We start from the raw sequence: 18,581 nt of genomic DNA, 5'->3' as shown, positions 1-18,581 counted from the left end.
TTTAAGTGCTCATGAATATCCTAACATTTCGGGAGATTGGCAGCCGAATGGCATTGTCACTGGATTCTGACCAAGGTGGTTGTGGCCCAAACCCCATCCATTGCATGTAGGATTCTTGAAACGAGAAACCACGTCCATGCGGTTCAAATTCTATGAAAAACTGCAACCGATACAGTTAGCCGTGTCGTATGGGGTGCGCATCTGTAAGTTTGTATACAGGAGACTGTGGGTTCGTACCCCACCGTCGTCATCCCTGAAGATGATTTTGCGTGGTTTTCCATTTGCACACCAGGCAAATGTTGGATTGTAGCTTAATTAATGCTACGGCCGCTTCATTCTCTTTTCTGGTAGTTTACTATCCCACTGTTGATGCAAACATGTTAGTGTGACCTTAAAACCCCTAGCGAAAAGGAAAGAAAACCTGGAAGTCTAGTGGATACGATCACGATATTAACAGTCACGTAAGTCTACAAGACTCTGTTAAGACTTGGGTTTGCCAGGCGGAAAAGTACTAAGTTCCGTATGACTGTTTACGTGAAATTAATGTACAGATTATAACATTAAGAACGAAAAACAATAAAACTTCAGATTACGTTATACAGTATATGTAATAAAACAAGACAACAAAAGCAAAGAAAATCTATGTTTAATAACATTATTTCTTAAAACTTGAGTTTACAAATATTACTTCACATTAGGATGTAAATCCTAAAAAAAGTAATCAGATATTGGGATACGGATCCTCAATAAAATAACCGATTAAGGGAATAAACTTTCAATCCTGTATTAATACATCTAATGAAATACAAATTACCTCAAAATCCGTACCAAAAAGATGTATTCAATGAGATAACCCTGGGCTTTACTTCTCTGTTCTACATAGGCAGTGAACATACTTAAATAGCCCGTAGATTTTAAAAAAGGTCATGCTATTGTAGGGTCCTCATATTTCACGTGAAACATTGTGCGAGCACAAAGGGCAATCTTTCCTTCACACTGCTTCCTTCCGTACTTTTCTCTTCACTTCTCCTTTCCCCGGCTGATTGCCTGTATGTAAAGCCACTCCGGAGGACACAGTAAGGTGAGGCTGATGAATGAGAGTCTACATTGGCCGTGTCACTCTCCATGTGGCCTCTCTGCTCAGGGGTTACAAATGCATTGCCTGTACTCCTACAAGTGACACAATAAGGGTGATTTGTTGCACGCTGACGAAATAACATTCAACAACCCTTTTGGAAACTCGCTTTAACGCGTCTCTCCCTTACCAAAAACTTTGAACTTTGAACCTCATCATGTTCTTTTCAGGAAAGTATCACCGTGCTAGTGACTGCGCGGCTTGCGTCACGTAGTTATCAGCTTGCATTCGGGAGATGATGGGTTCGAAACTCACTGTCGGCAGCCCTCTTTTTAAATGCTATTTGTTCGGGGCGTCGACCTATAGAGATCCTTTGCCCCTACTTGCACCATATGATATGAACCTGCGTGTAGTTGAAATTGCGGAAGTGTAGAGTGTTGAATGTGAGTAAAGCAACGTTAAGGACGACACAAACACCCAGTCCCCAGGCCAGGGATATTAATCATTTAAAATTAAAAACCCCTGCCACGGCCGGGAATCGAACCCGAGGCCGCCTGGTGACAGGCGGACGCTTTGCCCCCTACACTACGGGGACGGACGTCGGCAGCCCTTAAGATGGTTTTCCATGGATTTCCATCTTCACAACAGGCAAATGCTGGGGTTGTACCTTAATTAACACCAATTTCGCTTTCTTCCCATTCCTATCCCATCGTCGCCGTAAGACATTTCTCTGTCGGTGCGACGTAAAGCAAATTGTAAAACAAACCAAAAAAATAATAATAAATCAACGGTCCGTTAGGGAGGAACGGCCGCGAGGCCGTCTTTCTGACAGAAATGAAGAAGACGTAAATTAAATGTAAATCACCCGGGTTTTTGGGGGATCTCAGCTCCACTTCTCGCCATGGCGTCACCGATTATTGAAACAAATTCGAAAGAATATTTTCATCCTTCTTCTTTTTTAATCACTTATTAACTAACCATAGTGTCCGCCTCTGTGGTGTAGTGGTTAGCGTGATTAGCTGCCACCCCCGGAGGTCCGTGTTCGATTCCCGGCTCTGCCACTCAGCCTCGGGAGGTCAGCTGAGTAGAGGTGGTTCGATTCCCACCTCAGCCATCCTGAAAGTGGTTTTCCGTGGTTTCCCACTTCTCCTCCAGGCAATGCCGGGATGGTACCTCACTTAAGGCCACAGCCGCTCCCTTCCCTCGTCCTTGCCTGTCCCATCCAATCTTCCTATCCCTCCACAAGGCCCCTGCTCAGCATAGCAGGTGAGGCCGCCTGGGCGAGGTACTGGTCATTATCCCCAGTTGTATCCCCCGACCCAAAGTCTGAAGCTCCAGGACACTGCCCTTGAGGCGGTAAAGGTGGGATCCCTCGCTGAGTCCGAGGGAAAGCCAACCCTGGAGGGCAAACAGATTAAGATAGAAGAAGAACTAACCATAGTTTATAGCTGCAAAGTTGTGAAACTAAATTTACCATACATTCCAGTTTTAATGCTCGAAATTCCACGCGCGGCATAACACACGAAGGAAATGAAAGACTTATTCTGAGTCACAAAACCGCGGCGTATACAACTTAACAAGGGTCGTCTTACTAAAACAAAACTGCTGTCCAGCCAGATAGGCTAGAGATGTTGGAAATACGCGTGATCAGCGTGACGACCTCTTCAACTGTAGTGCTTGGATTTGATGACTGGATCCACTGCCTCTCACACCAGATAGCTCTCACAAAAGTGCACCCGTTCCAACTCTTAGTCAAGAAATGAAATCCTTGGAACCTGAGTCCTCCAAGTAAGAGAGATGCACGATCCTCTTATACCTCACGACTACACTGATTTGTTTAGATTTAATTATATAATTTGAAATTATAGAATATTTACCATGAATATAGAAGTAATTTACCGTGTGTGTGGTGTAATGGGGTTCCTTGCTATCAACCATTCACAGCAACCGGCAGTTTTAAGGATCTGCTCTTTCTCTGGAAGTCAGTATTAGAGTGAACCCTATAAATAAATAAATAAATAAATAAATAAATAAATAAATAAATAAATAATCATCATCATATTGGATTTACGTCCTACTGATTATTCATAGTTTCCACAGACGCCGAGGTGCAGGAAGCAGCGCCCCACAGGAGTTATTTAGCAGGGCCCTGCAGTGTAAGGGTAGCGTGCTTGCCTCTTACGCGTAGACCCCGGGATCGATTCTCAGCCAGGCCAGGAATTTTGGCCTGGATCTGAGGGCTGGTTCAAGATCTACTCAGCTTACATGATTAGACTTGAGGGGCTATCTGACGGTGAGATACCGGCCCCGGTCTAGAAAGTCAAGAATAACGGCCGAGAGGATTCGTTGTGCTGACCGTAGGACGTCTCGAAATCTGCAGGCCTTCGGGCTGAGCAGCAGTCGCTTGGAACATCGGGGCTGTTGCGCCATGGGGGTTTCTTTGAAGTTCTTTTACGTGCCAATAAATCTACCAACACGAGAGTGGCGTATTTAAGCACTTTCAAATACCATCGGACTGAGCCAGGGTGAAACGTACGGAGATGGAGTTAGAAAGCCAGCGCTCGACGTCTGAGTCACTCACCCCGGCATGATCCATGAAAATGCCGGGCGCAATTTTCGTTGAAACATTGGAAGCTAATAACCCAACTGGACGACGCTCGAAGGACTTCCTCTATAGCCATCGAAACGCCGGCCATAAAGTACTATGTTGTTATGTTTTGTTCCTCACACGTAGATTTTCGACCGTACTTGTATGTATGGAAGTTACCACCTTCACAACTATGCAAATTAAATCACGCTCGGTTACGGATTAGTTTATTTATATAGTGTGTGGCTTTTCGAAATCAACTTTCAACCTATTAGGTCGTGTTACATACATTTAGTACGTGTTGAAGAGATGTTAAGTACAGAACAAAAATGGCCAAACGGACACCAGTGGGATCCGAAACTACAACCTCCCGATTTCGCGTCGGTTGCTCTACCAGTTGAGGTATGGTGGCCTAGGACATGTTTGTTCTGTTGGAAAAGATGTAAGCTACAGGTCTGGCACTACCACCATCACACTGTATAGTGCGTTTAAGACGCGAAATCGGGAGGTTGTGGGTTCGGATCCCACTGGTGTCTGGTTGGCCATTTTTGTTCTGTACTTAACATCCCTTCAACACGTACTAAATATACGTAACACGACCTAATAGGTTGGAAGTTGACTTCGATTACAATGCAGTCGTAAACTTTCAGTATTCATTGTGTGACTTTTAATGCCGGGAGTGTCTAAGAACTTGTCCGGCTCGCTTGGTGCATGTCTTCCTATTTGACGCCCTAGGCACCTGCGCGTCTTGTTATATGATGATGAGGAGGAGGGGGAGGTAGGGAGAGTGTGAAACCCGATGTCAGTACATAGTCTACTCCTGCCGAATAACTGCAAGGGGTCTGCTCAAAAGCTTAACGTCCCCATCCGACCGACGATTTACCATCAGCAGCGTTATATGCCTTCATTCCATATTAACATGGGGAGAGGTTTGGAACTGAATTGAATTCAGGCTTTTGGCACCCAATCTAGTAATTGGAAATTGAAGGTGATTTTTTTCACCAACGGGACTCGAACCGGCTAACCTCGGTGTCAGAGACTTGACTCCTTAACGGCCATGGCCACGAGGTGTCTAGTGACGGATTAATGGACTCAATTTAAAAGTTTTCGGGTGCAGTGCGTTTCACCATCTCCAATTTTAGGACCAGCATATTGAAGCACAAAACTGCCAATCGCAGACTAAATGGATCTCCTTTAGTTAAAACAGCATTTGAGTGGTATAGAATTTATTAGGGTCATCTCATTTCCTCGCTGATATTTTTGACACAGTTAATTATTATTGATATACATAATCCTTGAAAATTCTCTTTATAGCCTCTGTGTATAATATTTTAAACACGGAATCAGTGATGACAGAGGTTTATTGGTAGACATAACGTGACAGTGAGGCAGGTCTCTGTCATTAATATCACCATGTGAGTGTATCCAGTTACGTGTGCGATAGTAACTGACAGCGCTGTATCTCCTTTCATATCACGCGACCCCAACACAGAAAGTGCCTAGCCAATGCTGATTTTGATTTAATTTCAATGCAAATGAAACTTCAGAATCAATTCATCACCGGACAGGATGGTTTGTGTAGCGCTATGCAGTTGGAACGAGAATGTCCTTCCTTGACAATAAAATAAGACTCATACGTCACTGCTGAATTGAAATTAATGTTCAAACTTCACATGTCCTGGATTCGGGATGGCAAAGAAATTCTGTAAACCATGTCACTCATATGCGATATGATATAGGGATACTAGTTATTTTTCTTTTTTCTAGTTGCTTTACGTCGCACCGACACAGATAGGTCTTATGGCGACGATGGGACAGGAAAGGGCTAGGAGTGGGAAGGAAGCGGCCGTGGCCTTAATTAAGGTAGAGCCCCAGCATTTGCATGGTGTGAAAATGGGAAACCACGGAAAACCATTTTCAGGGCTGCCGACAGTGGGGTTCGAACCTACTATCTCCCTAATACTGGATACTGGCCGCACTTAAGCGACTGCAGCTATAGAGCTCGGTAGGTATAGGGATACATCGAGGTCACGAAAGCATTACATTGTTCAAATCATCGACAGCATTACACACCATCTAATTCGCGTGAGCAAAATATTAGGTGTAGTGTTTGGCTCCATGGCTAAATGGTTAGCGGGCTGGCCTTTGGTCACAGGGGTCCCGGGTTCGATTTCTGGTAAGGTCGGGAATTTTAACCATCATTGGGTAATTTCGCTGGCACGGGGGCCGGGTGTATGTGTTGTCTTTATCATCATTTCATCCTCATCACGACGTGCAGGTCGCCTCCGGGAGTCAAATCAAAAGACCTGCACCTAGCGAGCCGAACATGTGATACACATAATACACTCTCGGCACTAAAAGCCATATGGCATTTCAGTTTTTGATTAGGACTAGCATAAACCCTTTCTTCAGTAGGCGATGGAAAGTGGATTTTGAAAATAGGATCTATCCCTGAATAGGAGGATATTCTGTAGGAGAAAGGTGTTATTAAAAACGTGGTCATCATCAGAGATCACCAAATGATCAAAACAGATTTTTAAATTGCACCATGAGTAGCGAATGAAGAACGAGTCACTGCACTATTCGCAAAAATATCTATGCGTTACACCCTGATGGTCTTTGGCCTGCCAAATGACCACTGCTCAGCTAGAAGGCATGTAGATTACGAGATGACGCGTGGTCAGCGTAACGAATTCTCTCGGGTGTTATTCACGGCTTTCTAGACTGGGGCCACTATCTCACCGTCAGATCACTCTTCAATTGTTCTCGCGTAGGCTGAGAATACCTCGAACCAGCCCTTAGACTCAGATGAAAGTCCCTGGCCTCCCCAGTAATAGTGAAGTTCGCTTCCACTAGACCGCAGGAACAGCTCACAAGAGTGCACTCTATCAAAATTAAAAGCGAACTCCTTCGATGCAATAAACCACACAGGACGATAATATTTGTATAGTGCGATTTTTAAGGTGTTGCCTACCACTAGAGAGAGGCGTTACAGTTGGAATAATAATAATAATAATAATAATAATAATAATAATAATAATAATAATAATAATAATAGTAATTAGAGCTGTCGATTTAATCGGTTATCGAACCGATTAAAATTGTAATGTGGTGAAGGAAAACAATTGTTTTTCTCTTTTTTGGGACAAAACCTGTGTATTGCATTGTTATTTGCCGTTTGGTGTACTAGCCTCAGCTATTGTATGATGGACTGGCCATTAAAGTGAGCTGATGTTCATATATTTCTGTTATACTATTGTAGTATTTCGGACCCTTTAAAAAATACAGTCAGGCGGCATAATGGAAAGATGTGGGGATCGTAAAGAATCCTCATTTCGGGTGTGGTTGTTATACAGCAGACAGTATAGGCCTATATTCGCATTCAAGGTTTGTGTTTATGTTTATGAACCGATGCGAGGAAAACTTGGTGAATTTTCCGGACTTAAACTAAACGGCTGTTGTAAGGTGACAGACAGAAAAACAGTGTTTTGTAAGAAATGCGGGAAAACGTTATGCGTGAAGTACAAGTAGTCTTCAATATCATCTTAAACATATTCATCCCTTTCAAAGTGTACCTGAATCTATCAATGTCTCTACAAGACCGGGCGTGTTGGCCGTGCGGTTAGGGTCGCGCAGCTTTGAGTTTGCACCCGGGAGATAGTGGGTTCGAACCCAACTGTCGGCAGCCCTGAAGATGGTTTTCCGTCGTTTCCTATTTTCACACCAGGCAAATGCTGCTGGGGCTGTACCTTTATTAAGGCCACGGCCGCTTCCTTCCCACTCTTAGCCCTTTCCTGTCCCATCGTCGCCATAAGACCTATCTGTGTCGGTGCGACGTAAAGCAAAGTTAATCTTCTCAGTCAACGCCGGAGCACCTAATAGTAGAACCTGTGTACTTTAATATAGAAAATGAAAATCCCAAATAAATTAGTGGATTGTGCAGGACAGAAGGCCGCAATAAGTTATCTCTAATCGTGGTATTGAAGAGGTTTTGCGGGAAGCTCTCATTTCTCGCTTACTATTTCCTCTCTAGAGACACGGTAACAAAAAAGAGGGACAAGTTGTATGACGTAGAAAGGTCAAATTATTAGATGAACTGAAACAAGCAGAATTTTTTAATCTCGCGGAGGATTTTTGATCTTCCATATCTAACAGTAGCTACCTGAGGATTACAGCTCATTGGATTGATTCAAATGTGAAGTATCGTCATTCAACATTACAAGTTAAACATCATAGAGAATACCACAATGCCACTAACTGCACAGAGGAATTTGAAGATGTAGTTCGCGAATGGGGGTTGGAAGACAAAGTTGCTACTGTTTCCACTGACAGTGAAATAAATATCGTTCTAGGAACTGAGAGAGCAAAGTACAACAATTTTTGGTGTTCAGTTTAAATAAAGCTTTCAAGTATACTGTGTAAACCCGATTAACATTCGATTAATCATGAAATGGTATCTTTCAGTAAGGTCTGAAAATTAATTCTTTAAAATCTACATTAATATTAGTCCTATAAAGAAATTCTAAATAATGAGTGAAAATATAATTTCCTATCCGTTGACGAATGTTTTTTTCTTATTGTTGTTTATTTTACATCACGCCGACAGAGACAGGTCTTTATGGCTATGACGGTATAGGGAAGAGTTAGGGCTGTGCAGGAAGTGAACATAGCCTTAATGAAGATACAGCCATAGTATTTGCCTGATGTGAAAATGGTAAACCACGGGAAAACCTCTTCTTGTCAATGACTGAGCAAGTTGGTTACGCGGTTAAGGTCATGTAGCTCTCATCTTACACTCGGGAAGTAGTGGGTTCGAACCACGCTGTCAGCAGCCCTGAAGACGTTTTCCCGTGTTTTGACGGAGAAATTATTATAGAATTACAGTTATTTTGGAGGAGGTGGAGGAATTATAAATTGTGACTTAGCTCCCAGCATTCCAGCCAAACAGCCGAGATTCGAATCTTGATAGATCCCAGTGGGGAATTTTTACATAAAAGTTCACGTGAATCATGAAGGACATCCAGCCTTCAACTTCCAGTCAACAATGAAAATTAACTGGTTTGGCTCCAGCGATTTGAGTAATAAATTGGATAAGCTGAAGAAAATCATGGATTCTTAGTTTCCTTCTCGCCTTTTCTTATGAGATTGTAACAATAAATGGTACCCATTTTTTTAATTCTGTAGATTATAAATTTATATTAACCAGGTGGATTTCAGAACGACGTCATTGTGACTGCTTTCTAAATGTGAAGAAACTCTGGGAGATACACTTACCAACATTTGCCAGCAATTCGCAAGTTATTCTTTGTTAGGCGTCAATTGTTTCCTCAATTTTGCTTGTTGCTGGCTTGCTTCTTGTTTTGGCGCACACTCGCTGAAGATGTAGCACAAATTTATAAAAAAATACAATTTGCTTTACGTCACATCGACACAGAGAGGTCTTATGGCAACGATGGAATAGGAAAGGGCTAGGAGTGTGAAGGAAGTGATCGTGGCCTTAATTAAGGTACAGCCTTGTCTGGTGTGAAAATGGGAAACCGCTGAAAACCACCTTTAGGGCTGCTAATAGTGGAGTTCGAACCCACCATCTCCCGAATGCAAGCTGATAGCTACGTGACGCAAACCGCGCAGCCACTTGCTTGAGCAAGTCTGGCAAGCTTCGCACATTTGGTTTGGCAGACGTGGCAGAAGATGTTCGGACTAGCTTGTTTCGGTCTCCTAGGTAATCGTTACGTCGTTTGTCTCAAGAGGCGGGATACTTCTATTCCATATGTCAAAGAGCGACCAAGGTACAGAACCTGCGGCCATGCAAGAGGATTGCCATTCACGAGTTGCAGGAGCGGGTAAGGTAAGGGTGTATTCTGCCCGAAGGCAGGTCTGAACCTCCGCAGAGGTGTGCCTGAGCCGGAGTTTACGTACGGTAGAGTGGCCAGTTCCTTTCCGCTCCTCCATTCCCTTACCCCCACCAACAGCGCGTGGTAACCCATCCAAATCTTGACCACGCCCAATGTTACTTAACTTCGGAGATCTGACGGGATCCGGTGTTTCAACACGGCTATGGTCGTCGGCCGAGTTGCAGGAGGCGGATAAGGAAAAACGAGTCCGTTCAATTGAATCTCTCGCTCTGATCAGCAGGTTCTTTGAAGACAAAATCATCTCTAGGAATTTTCGGCCACCAAGGTCACCGGACTTAACGACACCAGATTATTACCTTTGGGATTATCTCAAGGATAAAGTGTATCAAAATCTACCAAAAAATTGAAGATTTCAAGACTAACATCATGACTGAAATCAGTGGAATAGACGAGGAAATATTGCAGCGAACTCCTAAAACCGTGGAACGACGGGTACGACAGTGTCTATAGGAATACGCAGGTTATTTCCAACATTGCTGTAATGGTAAGTGAGTCACCCGCAGTTTCTTCATATTTGTAACATAGTTGCATCTTCTTGTCTGCTGCCAGGCAGAAAGGGGGTCGTTTTCAAAACCACCCGTTTTGTATAGATCACCCTGTACTCTACATATTTTCTGTGGAACACACTGAAATCGGATGAGGCGACGTGTTTTTTAGATTCAAATGAGTGAAAGGATATAGATATGAATAAAGAGAAATGTAGTCGTTAATAACTTAGTTTTAACCGTTATTTCATGTTATTTTGGTGAGCAAGACTACTATTATCGAGGTGGATTCATTACCTTCTATTGTCTTGAATGATTTCTGGAAGACCAGATGAGCATCTGTTTTCACTGGGAATTACTGAGACATGCAGTTTTAAATTCCGCCGAGTAAGTGCCTAATATCACTTACAGCTTAAAAAACTTACTGACAACCATGATACCTATCTCACAAGCACACCCCTTTAAAGGCGGGCGATCAGATTGCACAAATCCTCACGTATGGGGCCGTTTCGATAGAATTGCCGGGCGATGGGATTGCCAGAAAAATGCTGTGTATGGCACCAAGCGATGTTACTGGACGATCACTGAGTGTTGCGTATGTGCACCGCAGCCCCAGTTGCATGTACTCCGCAGCAGACCCCATTGTTATGCGTGTGTGTTGCCGTACAGACGGTGTTTGTGTACGCAATGTGGTGGTGTGTCAGTAAAAGCTTTGGTTTCTCGATTTATACTTCTCTATCATGAATGATATAAAATCAGTCTGCAGTCATAAGAAACGAGGCTGTGAAAAAGAAGCAGCAATCCAGAAAGGCGTGAAGCAAGGCTGCAGTTTGTCTCCCCTTCTTTTCAATGTTTGCATAGAACAGGCAGTAAAGGAAATCAAAGAGGAATTTGGAAAGGGAATCACAGTCCAAGGAGAGGAAATCAAGACCTTGAGATTTTCCGATGATGTTATTTTATCTGAGACTGCAGAAGATCTCGAGAAGTTGCTGAATGGTATGGACAGAGTCTTGGGTAAGGAGCACAAGATGAAAATAAATAAGTCAAAAACAAAAGTAATGGAGTGCAGTCAAACGAAGGCAGGTAATGCAGGAAATATCAGATTAGGAAATTAAGTCTTAAAGGAAGTAGATGAATATTGTTACTCGGGTAGTAAAATAACTAACGATGGCAGAAGTAAGGAGGACATAAAATGCAGACTAGCACAAGCAAGGAAGAGCTTTCTTAAGAAAAGAAATTTGCTCACTTTAAACAATGATGTAGGAATTAGAAAGGAATAGAATCTTAAGACACCCAGGACTTGTTCAGTTGGTTTTTGAAGGAAGTGTAGGCGGTAAGAACGGTAAGGGTAGACCAAGGTATAAATATGACAAGAAGATTAGAGCAGATGTAGGATGCAATAGTTACATCGAAATGAAAAGGTTAGCACAGGATAGGGTGACATGGAGCGCTGCATCAAACCAGTCTATGGACTGATGACTCAAACAAAAACAAGAACATAATGAACGAGGAAAACACCGCATTTAATGATTGCCTATTACAAGACGGGCTCCAGTAAGCTGATAAGGTAGGGAAAATTACTGTCGGACATTCTCAGATAATTCATAAAGATTTCCGGGCTTTCCCATTTTCCCGCCAGGAAAATGCTGGAGGCCGTACCTTAATAATTAAGGCTTCTTTCCCACTCCTAGCTCTCTCCTATCCTATCGTCGCCATAAAACGTATCTGTGTCGAAGCGACGTAAAACAAATTGTAAAAGAGTATTTTCTTAGTTAAACAGAGAAACCTCGAATCATGGATAAGTTTCTAGGCTTAAAGTCCGGCTCCATGGCTAAATTGTTAGCGTGCTGGCCTTTGGTCACAGGGGTCCTGGGTTCGATTTCCGGCAGGGTCGGGAATTTTAACCATCATTGGTTAATTTCGCTGGCACGCGGGCTGGGTGTATATGTCCTCTTCATCATCATTTCATCCTCACCATGAAGCGCAGGTTGCCTACGGGAGTCAAATCAATAGACCTGCACCTGGCGAGCCAAATATGTCCTCGGACATTCCCGGCACTAAAAGCCATACGCCATTTTTTTAGGCTTAGAAGACAAATTATTCGCCATTGCTTTGCTTACAGCCTCTCTTTATCTGTCTAATACGTCCAAGATCAGCATCTTCCAAAAACATGTCTTTCCGTCCACGAAAATGGCATCGTTCTTCCATCCATATGACGTACACTGGATGCCTGGTTACGACGGTGTCGGTTATTTTCACTCAAAATTGCTTACACTATTTCCACATAGAACCCCAATCCAAAAACATATCCATGTTAAAAAAAGTTATTTATAAAGTCCTCTGTGTTCTCGTATTTTAATGCTCTTAAACGTGCAACATGACTGAACTGATTCCTGTTTTCGAAATGAGGAAGTAGAAATTGCCACAGAGATTGCCTGCGTGATTGCTGGGGCAAGAAAACTCCTTTCGACCGACAATCTGATCGCCCGTCGGTCACATTGCCGTCGCTGGACAATCAAATCGCCGCGTGTATGATCAGCTACACAGTACGCCACCTTGTTCTCCATTACTGAATCGAAACACAGGGGCCAGTTATGCAACAGTGCAGTACGAACATGTAGCGGTGGATGCCAAACAGGACCAAATCACGGCGTTTGCACAATACGTTCGACGTAGTTCAACCAGTTGGTTTTCTCAAGTATTTTATCATTGGGCACCCTTGACAAGAGTAAATACTGTCATGTCCCCACCAGACACTAATTTTACTATTAAAATAGAAGTCTTAGTTTCAATTTGTACTCAATTTTCTTTGTAGTTGTGTTCAAAATATTTAGCAGCCCTTTACTCAAGATTGAAGTATTACGGTATTATGCTTACAGAAAAAAAATAGTCTTAACACATGTCATTAACCAACACAAATTCAATAATCGATATAAATCGAAGTCTGGCTCCTTGGCTGAATGAACAGCATTGTGATCTTTGGTTCAGCGGGCTCTCGGTTGGATTCCCGGCGGGTCATGCATTCCAGCCTCGTATGGATAATTCCTTTGACAAGAGGACTATGAGTGCTCGTTCTTGTCTCAATACTCATGTATTCATACACTCGCTCCACACCACACTACCAACCAACACAAAAACACGCAATAGTGAATACATTCCGCTACACAAAGTTGCCGTCAGGAATGTGAACCAGTCGTAAAACAGGGCCAAACCAACAAGTGTGACACAGTTCGCACGTACCATCCCACCAGGGTGTGGGAAAGCGGAAAAATAAGAAAATCGCCATAAATCAAACAATATTTAACTGACAGAAAATCAAATAATTAGATATCAACTTTCAAAGTTATTCATCAAATTATGTTCTATCTTTCTTGATGTCTGGCGTGTTTCTAATCTAATTTACTTAGAACGGTATAATTTTTGTCTCCAGGAAAGTACCCTATGGCATTATTTCCTCCACCAAGCACCCTGTCCTTGTAATCTTCACCCTACTTTGAGAACCAGTAGATTAGACCATCATAGATCTCGTTCCAAAAGTAAGCTGCATGTAAACAATGACTGAAATTTTAGGAAACTTCATTCCGTTTTACGAATTCAAATTACTATGGTAAACTACATCTCCAAACTCACGTGGTGGATATAACTACCCGAAAAGAAATAAACACAAGAAGTACGGCGTATATTTATTAGCCTTCAATACTTTTATATGAAGGCATGACTTGTATCTCTTTAAGCGATTCACGACCATACAAGAAATTGTCTGTTGAAAATCTTGCTATACTACACCGGGTAATTGATTTGTTTGTTGCAGGACGGATATTTTCAAGAATATCAACATGTTGCTGGTTAACACACCTAAGGACTGGTAATATAGATATTGTAACCTTGACATATAATTCTGTAGGCCATGAAATTCTTTATCTTGATATTCAGAGCATAATTCTCTCAAAAGAATTATAGAATTGGTATATTCTAGGGCAGGAATGACAACTCATGTGTAGCATTATTAATATCCGTATAGTACATGCGTGTACTCCGCCGGGCTCATAGCCACCATAAACCGTTGTTCGGTACAACTTCCGATTGTGAAAAATAACCTTACTTATATCTGAAATGTTTCGTCTATCTATTTGTATATTTGAAACACTGTTAGAGCAAATAATAAGTGTGCATTAGGATAAAAATAATACGCCTACTTGTAGTAATAAATACATTGTAAGTAGTTATATAATATTAATAAAAGAAAACCATACGAGATTAATATCTCTGCTTGGGATAAGTGAAAGTTCCTCATAAAAGGAGTGAGTAAAGTCGAATAATTGAAATATTTTAAATATTTTTTTTCATTTATATTATTACAAATACAACGCTGGGAGTCTTTTAATAAACTAATTTAATCGAGGATGACCGACGTGACTGCTCTATGCACTGAACTACATCGATACATATCACTCGACAAGACAACAACAAAACATAGCACAACTCAACACTAACAACTCAATTACGACCCACTCTACTCATTTTCAGAGAGTCTGGTGATGAAATTGTTGAATCTTCGGGGTGCGGCCAGGAGCGCAATACAAGCAAAGGCCGTAACATGCTTTCAGGCCAGTCGGGAACTCCTAGCAAGACACATCCCTTCAAGGAAATACCGAAAGAGTGCCTTCAGAGGGTTGGCAATTGTATGAGCTCATAACAATGTGTCTGTGACTTTTCATTGTAAAATAAATCATATTTTACATATGATGATCTGATGACTGTTTAAGCAAAATTGTTTATTTTGTTTTTTCTTTCCCATGCCATATACCCATTTCAAAAATCCCCCTTTTACAGAATATTTTTTAAAATGTTTCCAGATGTGAAAGGTTTATGACATCTCATTGTTTGTTTCAGCGTACTGCCACGCCAAGGAATCCCTGCAGTCCCTCTGTTCACTCATCACGGGAGACGCACTTCTCTACTCCATGTTCAGGGTGGAGGCCAGCCCCGTTCGGTGTCCCTTTATTGGTCCCTTCACGTTCACCTACAACCGAGGTCACGGGGACTGCAAGTCGCCTGTCTCTAGCATAGACTCGTGCACGGAGGAGTCTCGTCTATTACTGCGCTACCAGGCCTGCCCAGACGTGCACGGGACAGAGAGTACAGGTACTACCAGTATCATACTAAGAATTACTATTAGTAGCCAGTGGCAAGCGAAGTAACCACCGTATCTCTAGGCTTACTCCAAATTCAAAGGCAAAAATTGTTTTATGAAATGTATGCTTATGTTTACAAAATATGAGTAGCTTTTAGTAACAGCAGTAGTTAGACAACGTAACTGAGTAAACAGTTACACAGCCAGTCAGTCAAATAGTAAATTAGCCAATTTTTATACTAAAGAAGTAAGCAAGTAAAAAATTCTCCACAAGTTATTATTATTATTATTATTATTATTATTATTATTATTATTATTATTATTATTATTATTATTATTATTATTATTATTATCCTACTCCTTGGCTGAATGGTCAGCACTGCGGCCTTCGGTTCAGAGGGACCCGGGTTCGATTCCAGGTCGGGTCGGGATAGGTTGTTTGTGTTTGTCCCAACACTCTCTTCTACATATTCAGACCACAAACCGCACTACCAACCACCACAAAATTACGCATTAGTGATTACATTCTTCCATATACGGTTGGCAACAGGAAGGGCATTCGACCGCAAAACAAGGCCAGATCCACCTGTGCGACACAGTTCGCGCCCTTAACCCTGCAAGATGTGAGAAAAGCTGTAGGAGATGATGATGATGACGATTATTATTATTATTATTATTATTATTATTATTATTATTATTATTATTATTATTATTATTATTATTATTATTATTATTATTCCTCAGGACAATAGAGTGCCCGTACCCATACCCGCTCATCCACTCTCAAAGAGACTGTTAGCACTTGACATAGGGGATCTCCTTATACCGGGAGATAATCGGTCCCTTCATTCGTTAGCCGCGGGGAGGTAAATGTCAGGATTTCACCGTCATTGAGACAAGGACCAAATGGCATTTCCTTGTTTCTCTGGTTATTTAGCCTATATTGTATTGTGCAAGAAAGAAAACAGGATGAGGCATTTTTTTTCCCCGTGGGTTATTAAAATATTTACTGAAGCTTTTCTGTTTCGCAAACACATTTGCAGGGAGGAAGCACAATGGCGGAAACAGCCAGCGTTTTGTTGTCTTCCTTCACTTTCCTTCTGTGTCACTCCGGTAGGTGTAACGCGCAAACTGTTACTCTGTAAATCCTGGCAGCTTATTACTGTTGTAGAGTAGTTGTCTATTTATGTTTTATGTTGGTTTTTTTTTGTTCTTTGCTTTACTTCGCTCCGACACAGGGAGATAGTGGGTTCGAATCCCACTGTCGGCAGCACTGAAGATGGTTTTCCGTGGTTTCCCATTTTCACACCAGGCAAATGCTTGGGCTGTACCTTACTTCAGGCAACAGCCGCTTCCTTCCAACTCCTAGGCCTTTCCTATCCCATCGTCGCCATAAAACCTATCTGTGTCGATGCGACGTAAAGCCACTACCAAAAAAAATGTTTTCTTAACCTGGAATGATGTATAGCAAAAATAATATTATATGATCAATTTCTGCTTATTTACATCCCAGCATGGTATAAAAAGGACTGCCAATTGAATTGCCACTACTTCTGTAGGATCTGAATCCACGTAATCGGGATCCAGAGGCCAACACTTTATAGCTAGAGCCTTGCACGGATATACAAAATACTACCCGCATTCGCATCGTTATCGGCGAATATTGTAAATATTTAAATACAATATATTACACCCAAGGTGTTGAAACAGATAGATCTGTAAACATAATACAATAGGCCTGATACCCGCAATCACAGGTTTATGAGGGATTTTCTCTTGCGACAACTACTGACGTACTGACCTTGGTTCCTTTCTTTCATTAATTGCGGACAGGAGACAATTAGGCTACGCTCATATTTACGGCTTTATGGTCTCAAGGTTCTTTATACATCACCACTCTCCCATACCACTGACAACGGTCGCCTAACTACTATCAAAAAGAAGAGTATATCTGAGTAAAAATTAATAAACATTATTTAGAAATTATCAGCAAAGTTACACGCACTGCCATTCAGTTTGCATCCGCCAAGACACTAACTTCGCTAGTTATAGCACGACATGTTGAAGTAAGACCCTTGAAGCCAAGCATTTCTTGCAGTGTTTCTGCTGGACTTGCCGAGTTCTACTACTGATCAACAGAGTTAGTTAGTTACTTAGTTAGTTGGTGTGAGAATAATCTCAAAGGGATAAAACAAATATCCGCATCCAGTAAAACATAATTGTTAACGTAACCGCACAGTGCTAATGGCTAAAGTAGATAAAACCTAGCAATTCCATTTCCTGTAGTTAGATTGATTATGAAAGCGAATTGTAATCAGTGATCTCGTCATATGCATATGAGCTAAAACAGTAGTTGTAGCGTAGCTAAGTTAATCCGTGAATGCATTTCGGCTTTTGTAATGACCTTTTTGATTGATTAACTAACACGTCATTCTCGTACTGGCTGACAACTAGCACTGATTTTTTGATAGCTGTTGATATCTCTATCACATAACACTCAGTACGAAAAGTTGGGCAAACGGGAAGAAAATTATGAAAAGTTTCTCAGGCATATGGCCCGTCGGCCCACGTTTCACCGGAGAACAATGTTCATCTCTGACTGTATTCAGCTCCTTGAATGAATGGTCAGCGTACTGGTATTCAATTCAGAGGGCTCCGGGTTCGATTCTCGCCCGGGCCGGAGATTCTAGCCGTGATTGTTTAATTCCTCTTGCTCGGGGGCTGGGTGTTTGCGGTCTTAATACGCATATTCATTTATATGCAACAATTAATACTATCCAGTACTTCAGAAGCACGCGAAGTGAATAAATCCTTCCATACACAGTTGGCGTCAAGAAGGGCATCCGGCCGTAACAGTAGGATTAATCCGAATTAGTAAAGAAAAAGCAAAGCCATCTCCTTACAGGCCATGAAGGCCCTTGGAGGGGTGGAAAGTAAAGGCTTCCACTATCCGTAACCTCGACACTTGATGGTGTAGAGTGGTTAGCTCTACGTCCGGTCGCCTTTGCCCCCAGGAATACTCATTTTAGCGTAGGCGGGGTGAATCTCAGAGCCACATGCACCACCGGAAGTGGAGATCTCGTTTCTTAAATTTTTCGACTTCCTGGCGGGGAATCGAACCCACGTCCTTCCGGGTGAACCGAGCACGCCTTTACCTCCTCGGCCAGGCAGCCCCCAATCTGAATTAGTGCTCATCTCAGTTAATTAGAAAATAGTCCAAGAAATAGCAATCAGTAGTTCATCTCTGAATGACAGCAGTGTACAGAGTGTCCTTGAAAAAAGTTAGGTTTACAGAGGAAGGGGGCAAAACTCAACAAACGAAGGATAAGAGGTCCTATGAACAATGGTCTCAAACTCATTATCTTCGGAGTTACAGTCCGCTACC

General features: G+C 42.1%; 1 protein-coding gene across 1 annotated transcript in view; it reads left to right on the top strand.

Annotated features, from left to right (window-relative positions):
- Positions 1-18,581, top strand: part of LOC136875010 (uncharacterized) — a 318,959-nt gene that overhangs the window by 156,316 nt on the left and 144,062 nt on the right. The window contains exon 5 of the mRNA XM_067148729.2: positions 14,956-15,207. Within this exon, the coding sequence (XP_067004830.2) occupies positions 14,956-15,207 (252 nt within the window). The remainder of the gene's footprint in view (positions 1-14,955; positions 15,208-18,581) is intronic.

The sequence above is a fragment of the Anabrus simplex genome, chromosome 1, assembly GCF_040414725.1.
Source record: "Anabrus simplex isolate iqAnaSimp1 chromosome 1, ASM4041472v1, whole genome shotgun sequence".
Lineage (NCBI taxonomy): Eukaryota > Metazoa > Arthropoda > Insecta > Orthoptera > Tettigoniidae > Anabrus > Anabrus simplex.
The sequence above is the reverse complement of the archived record's forward strand: the minus strand, read 5'-3'. Positions and strand labels throughout refer to the sequence as shown.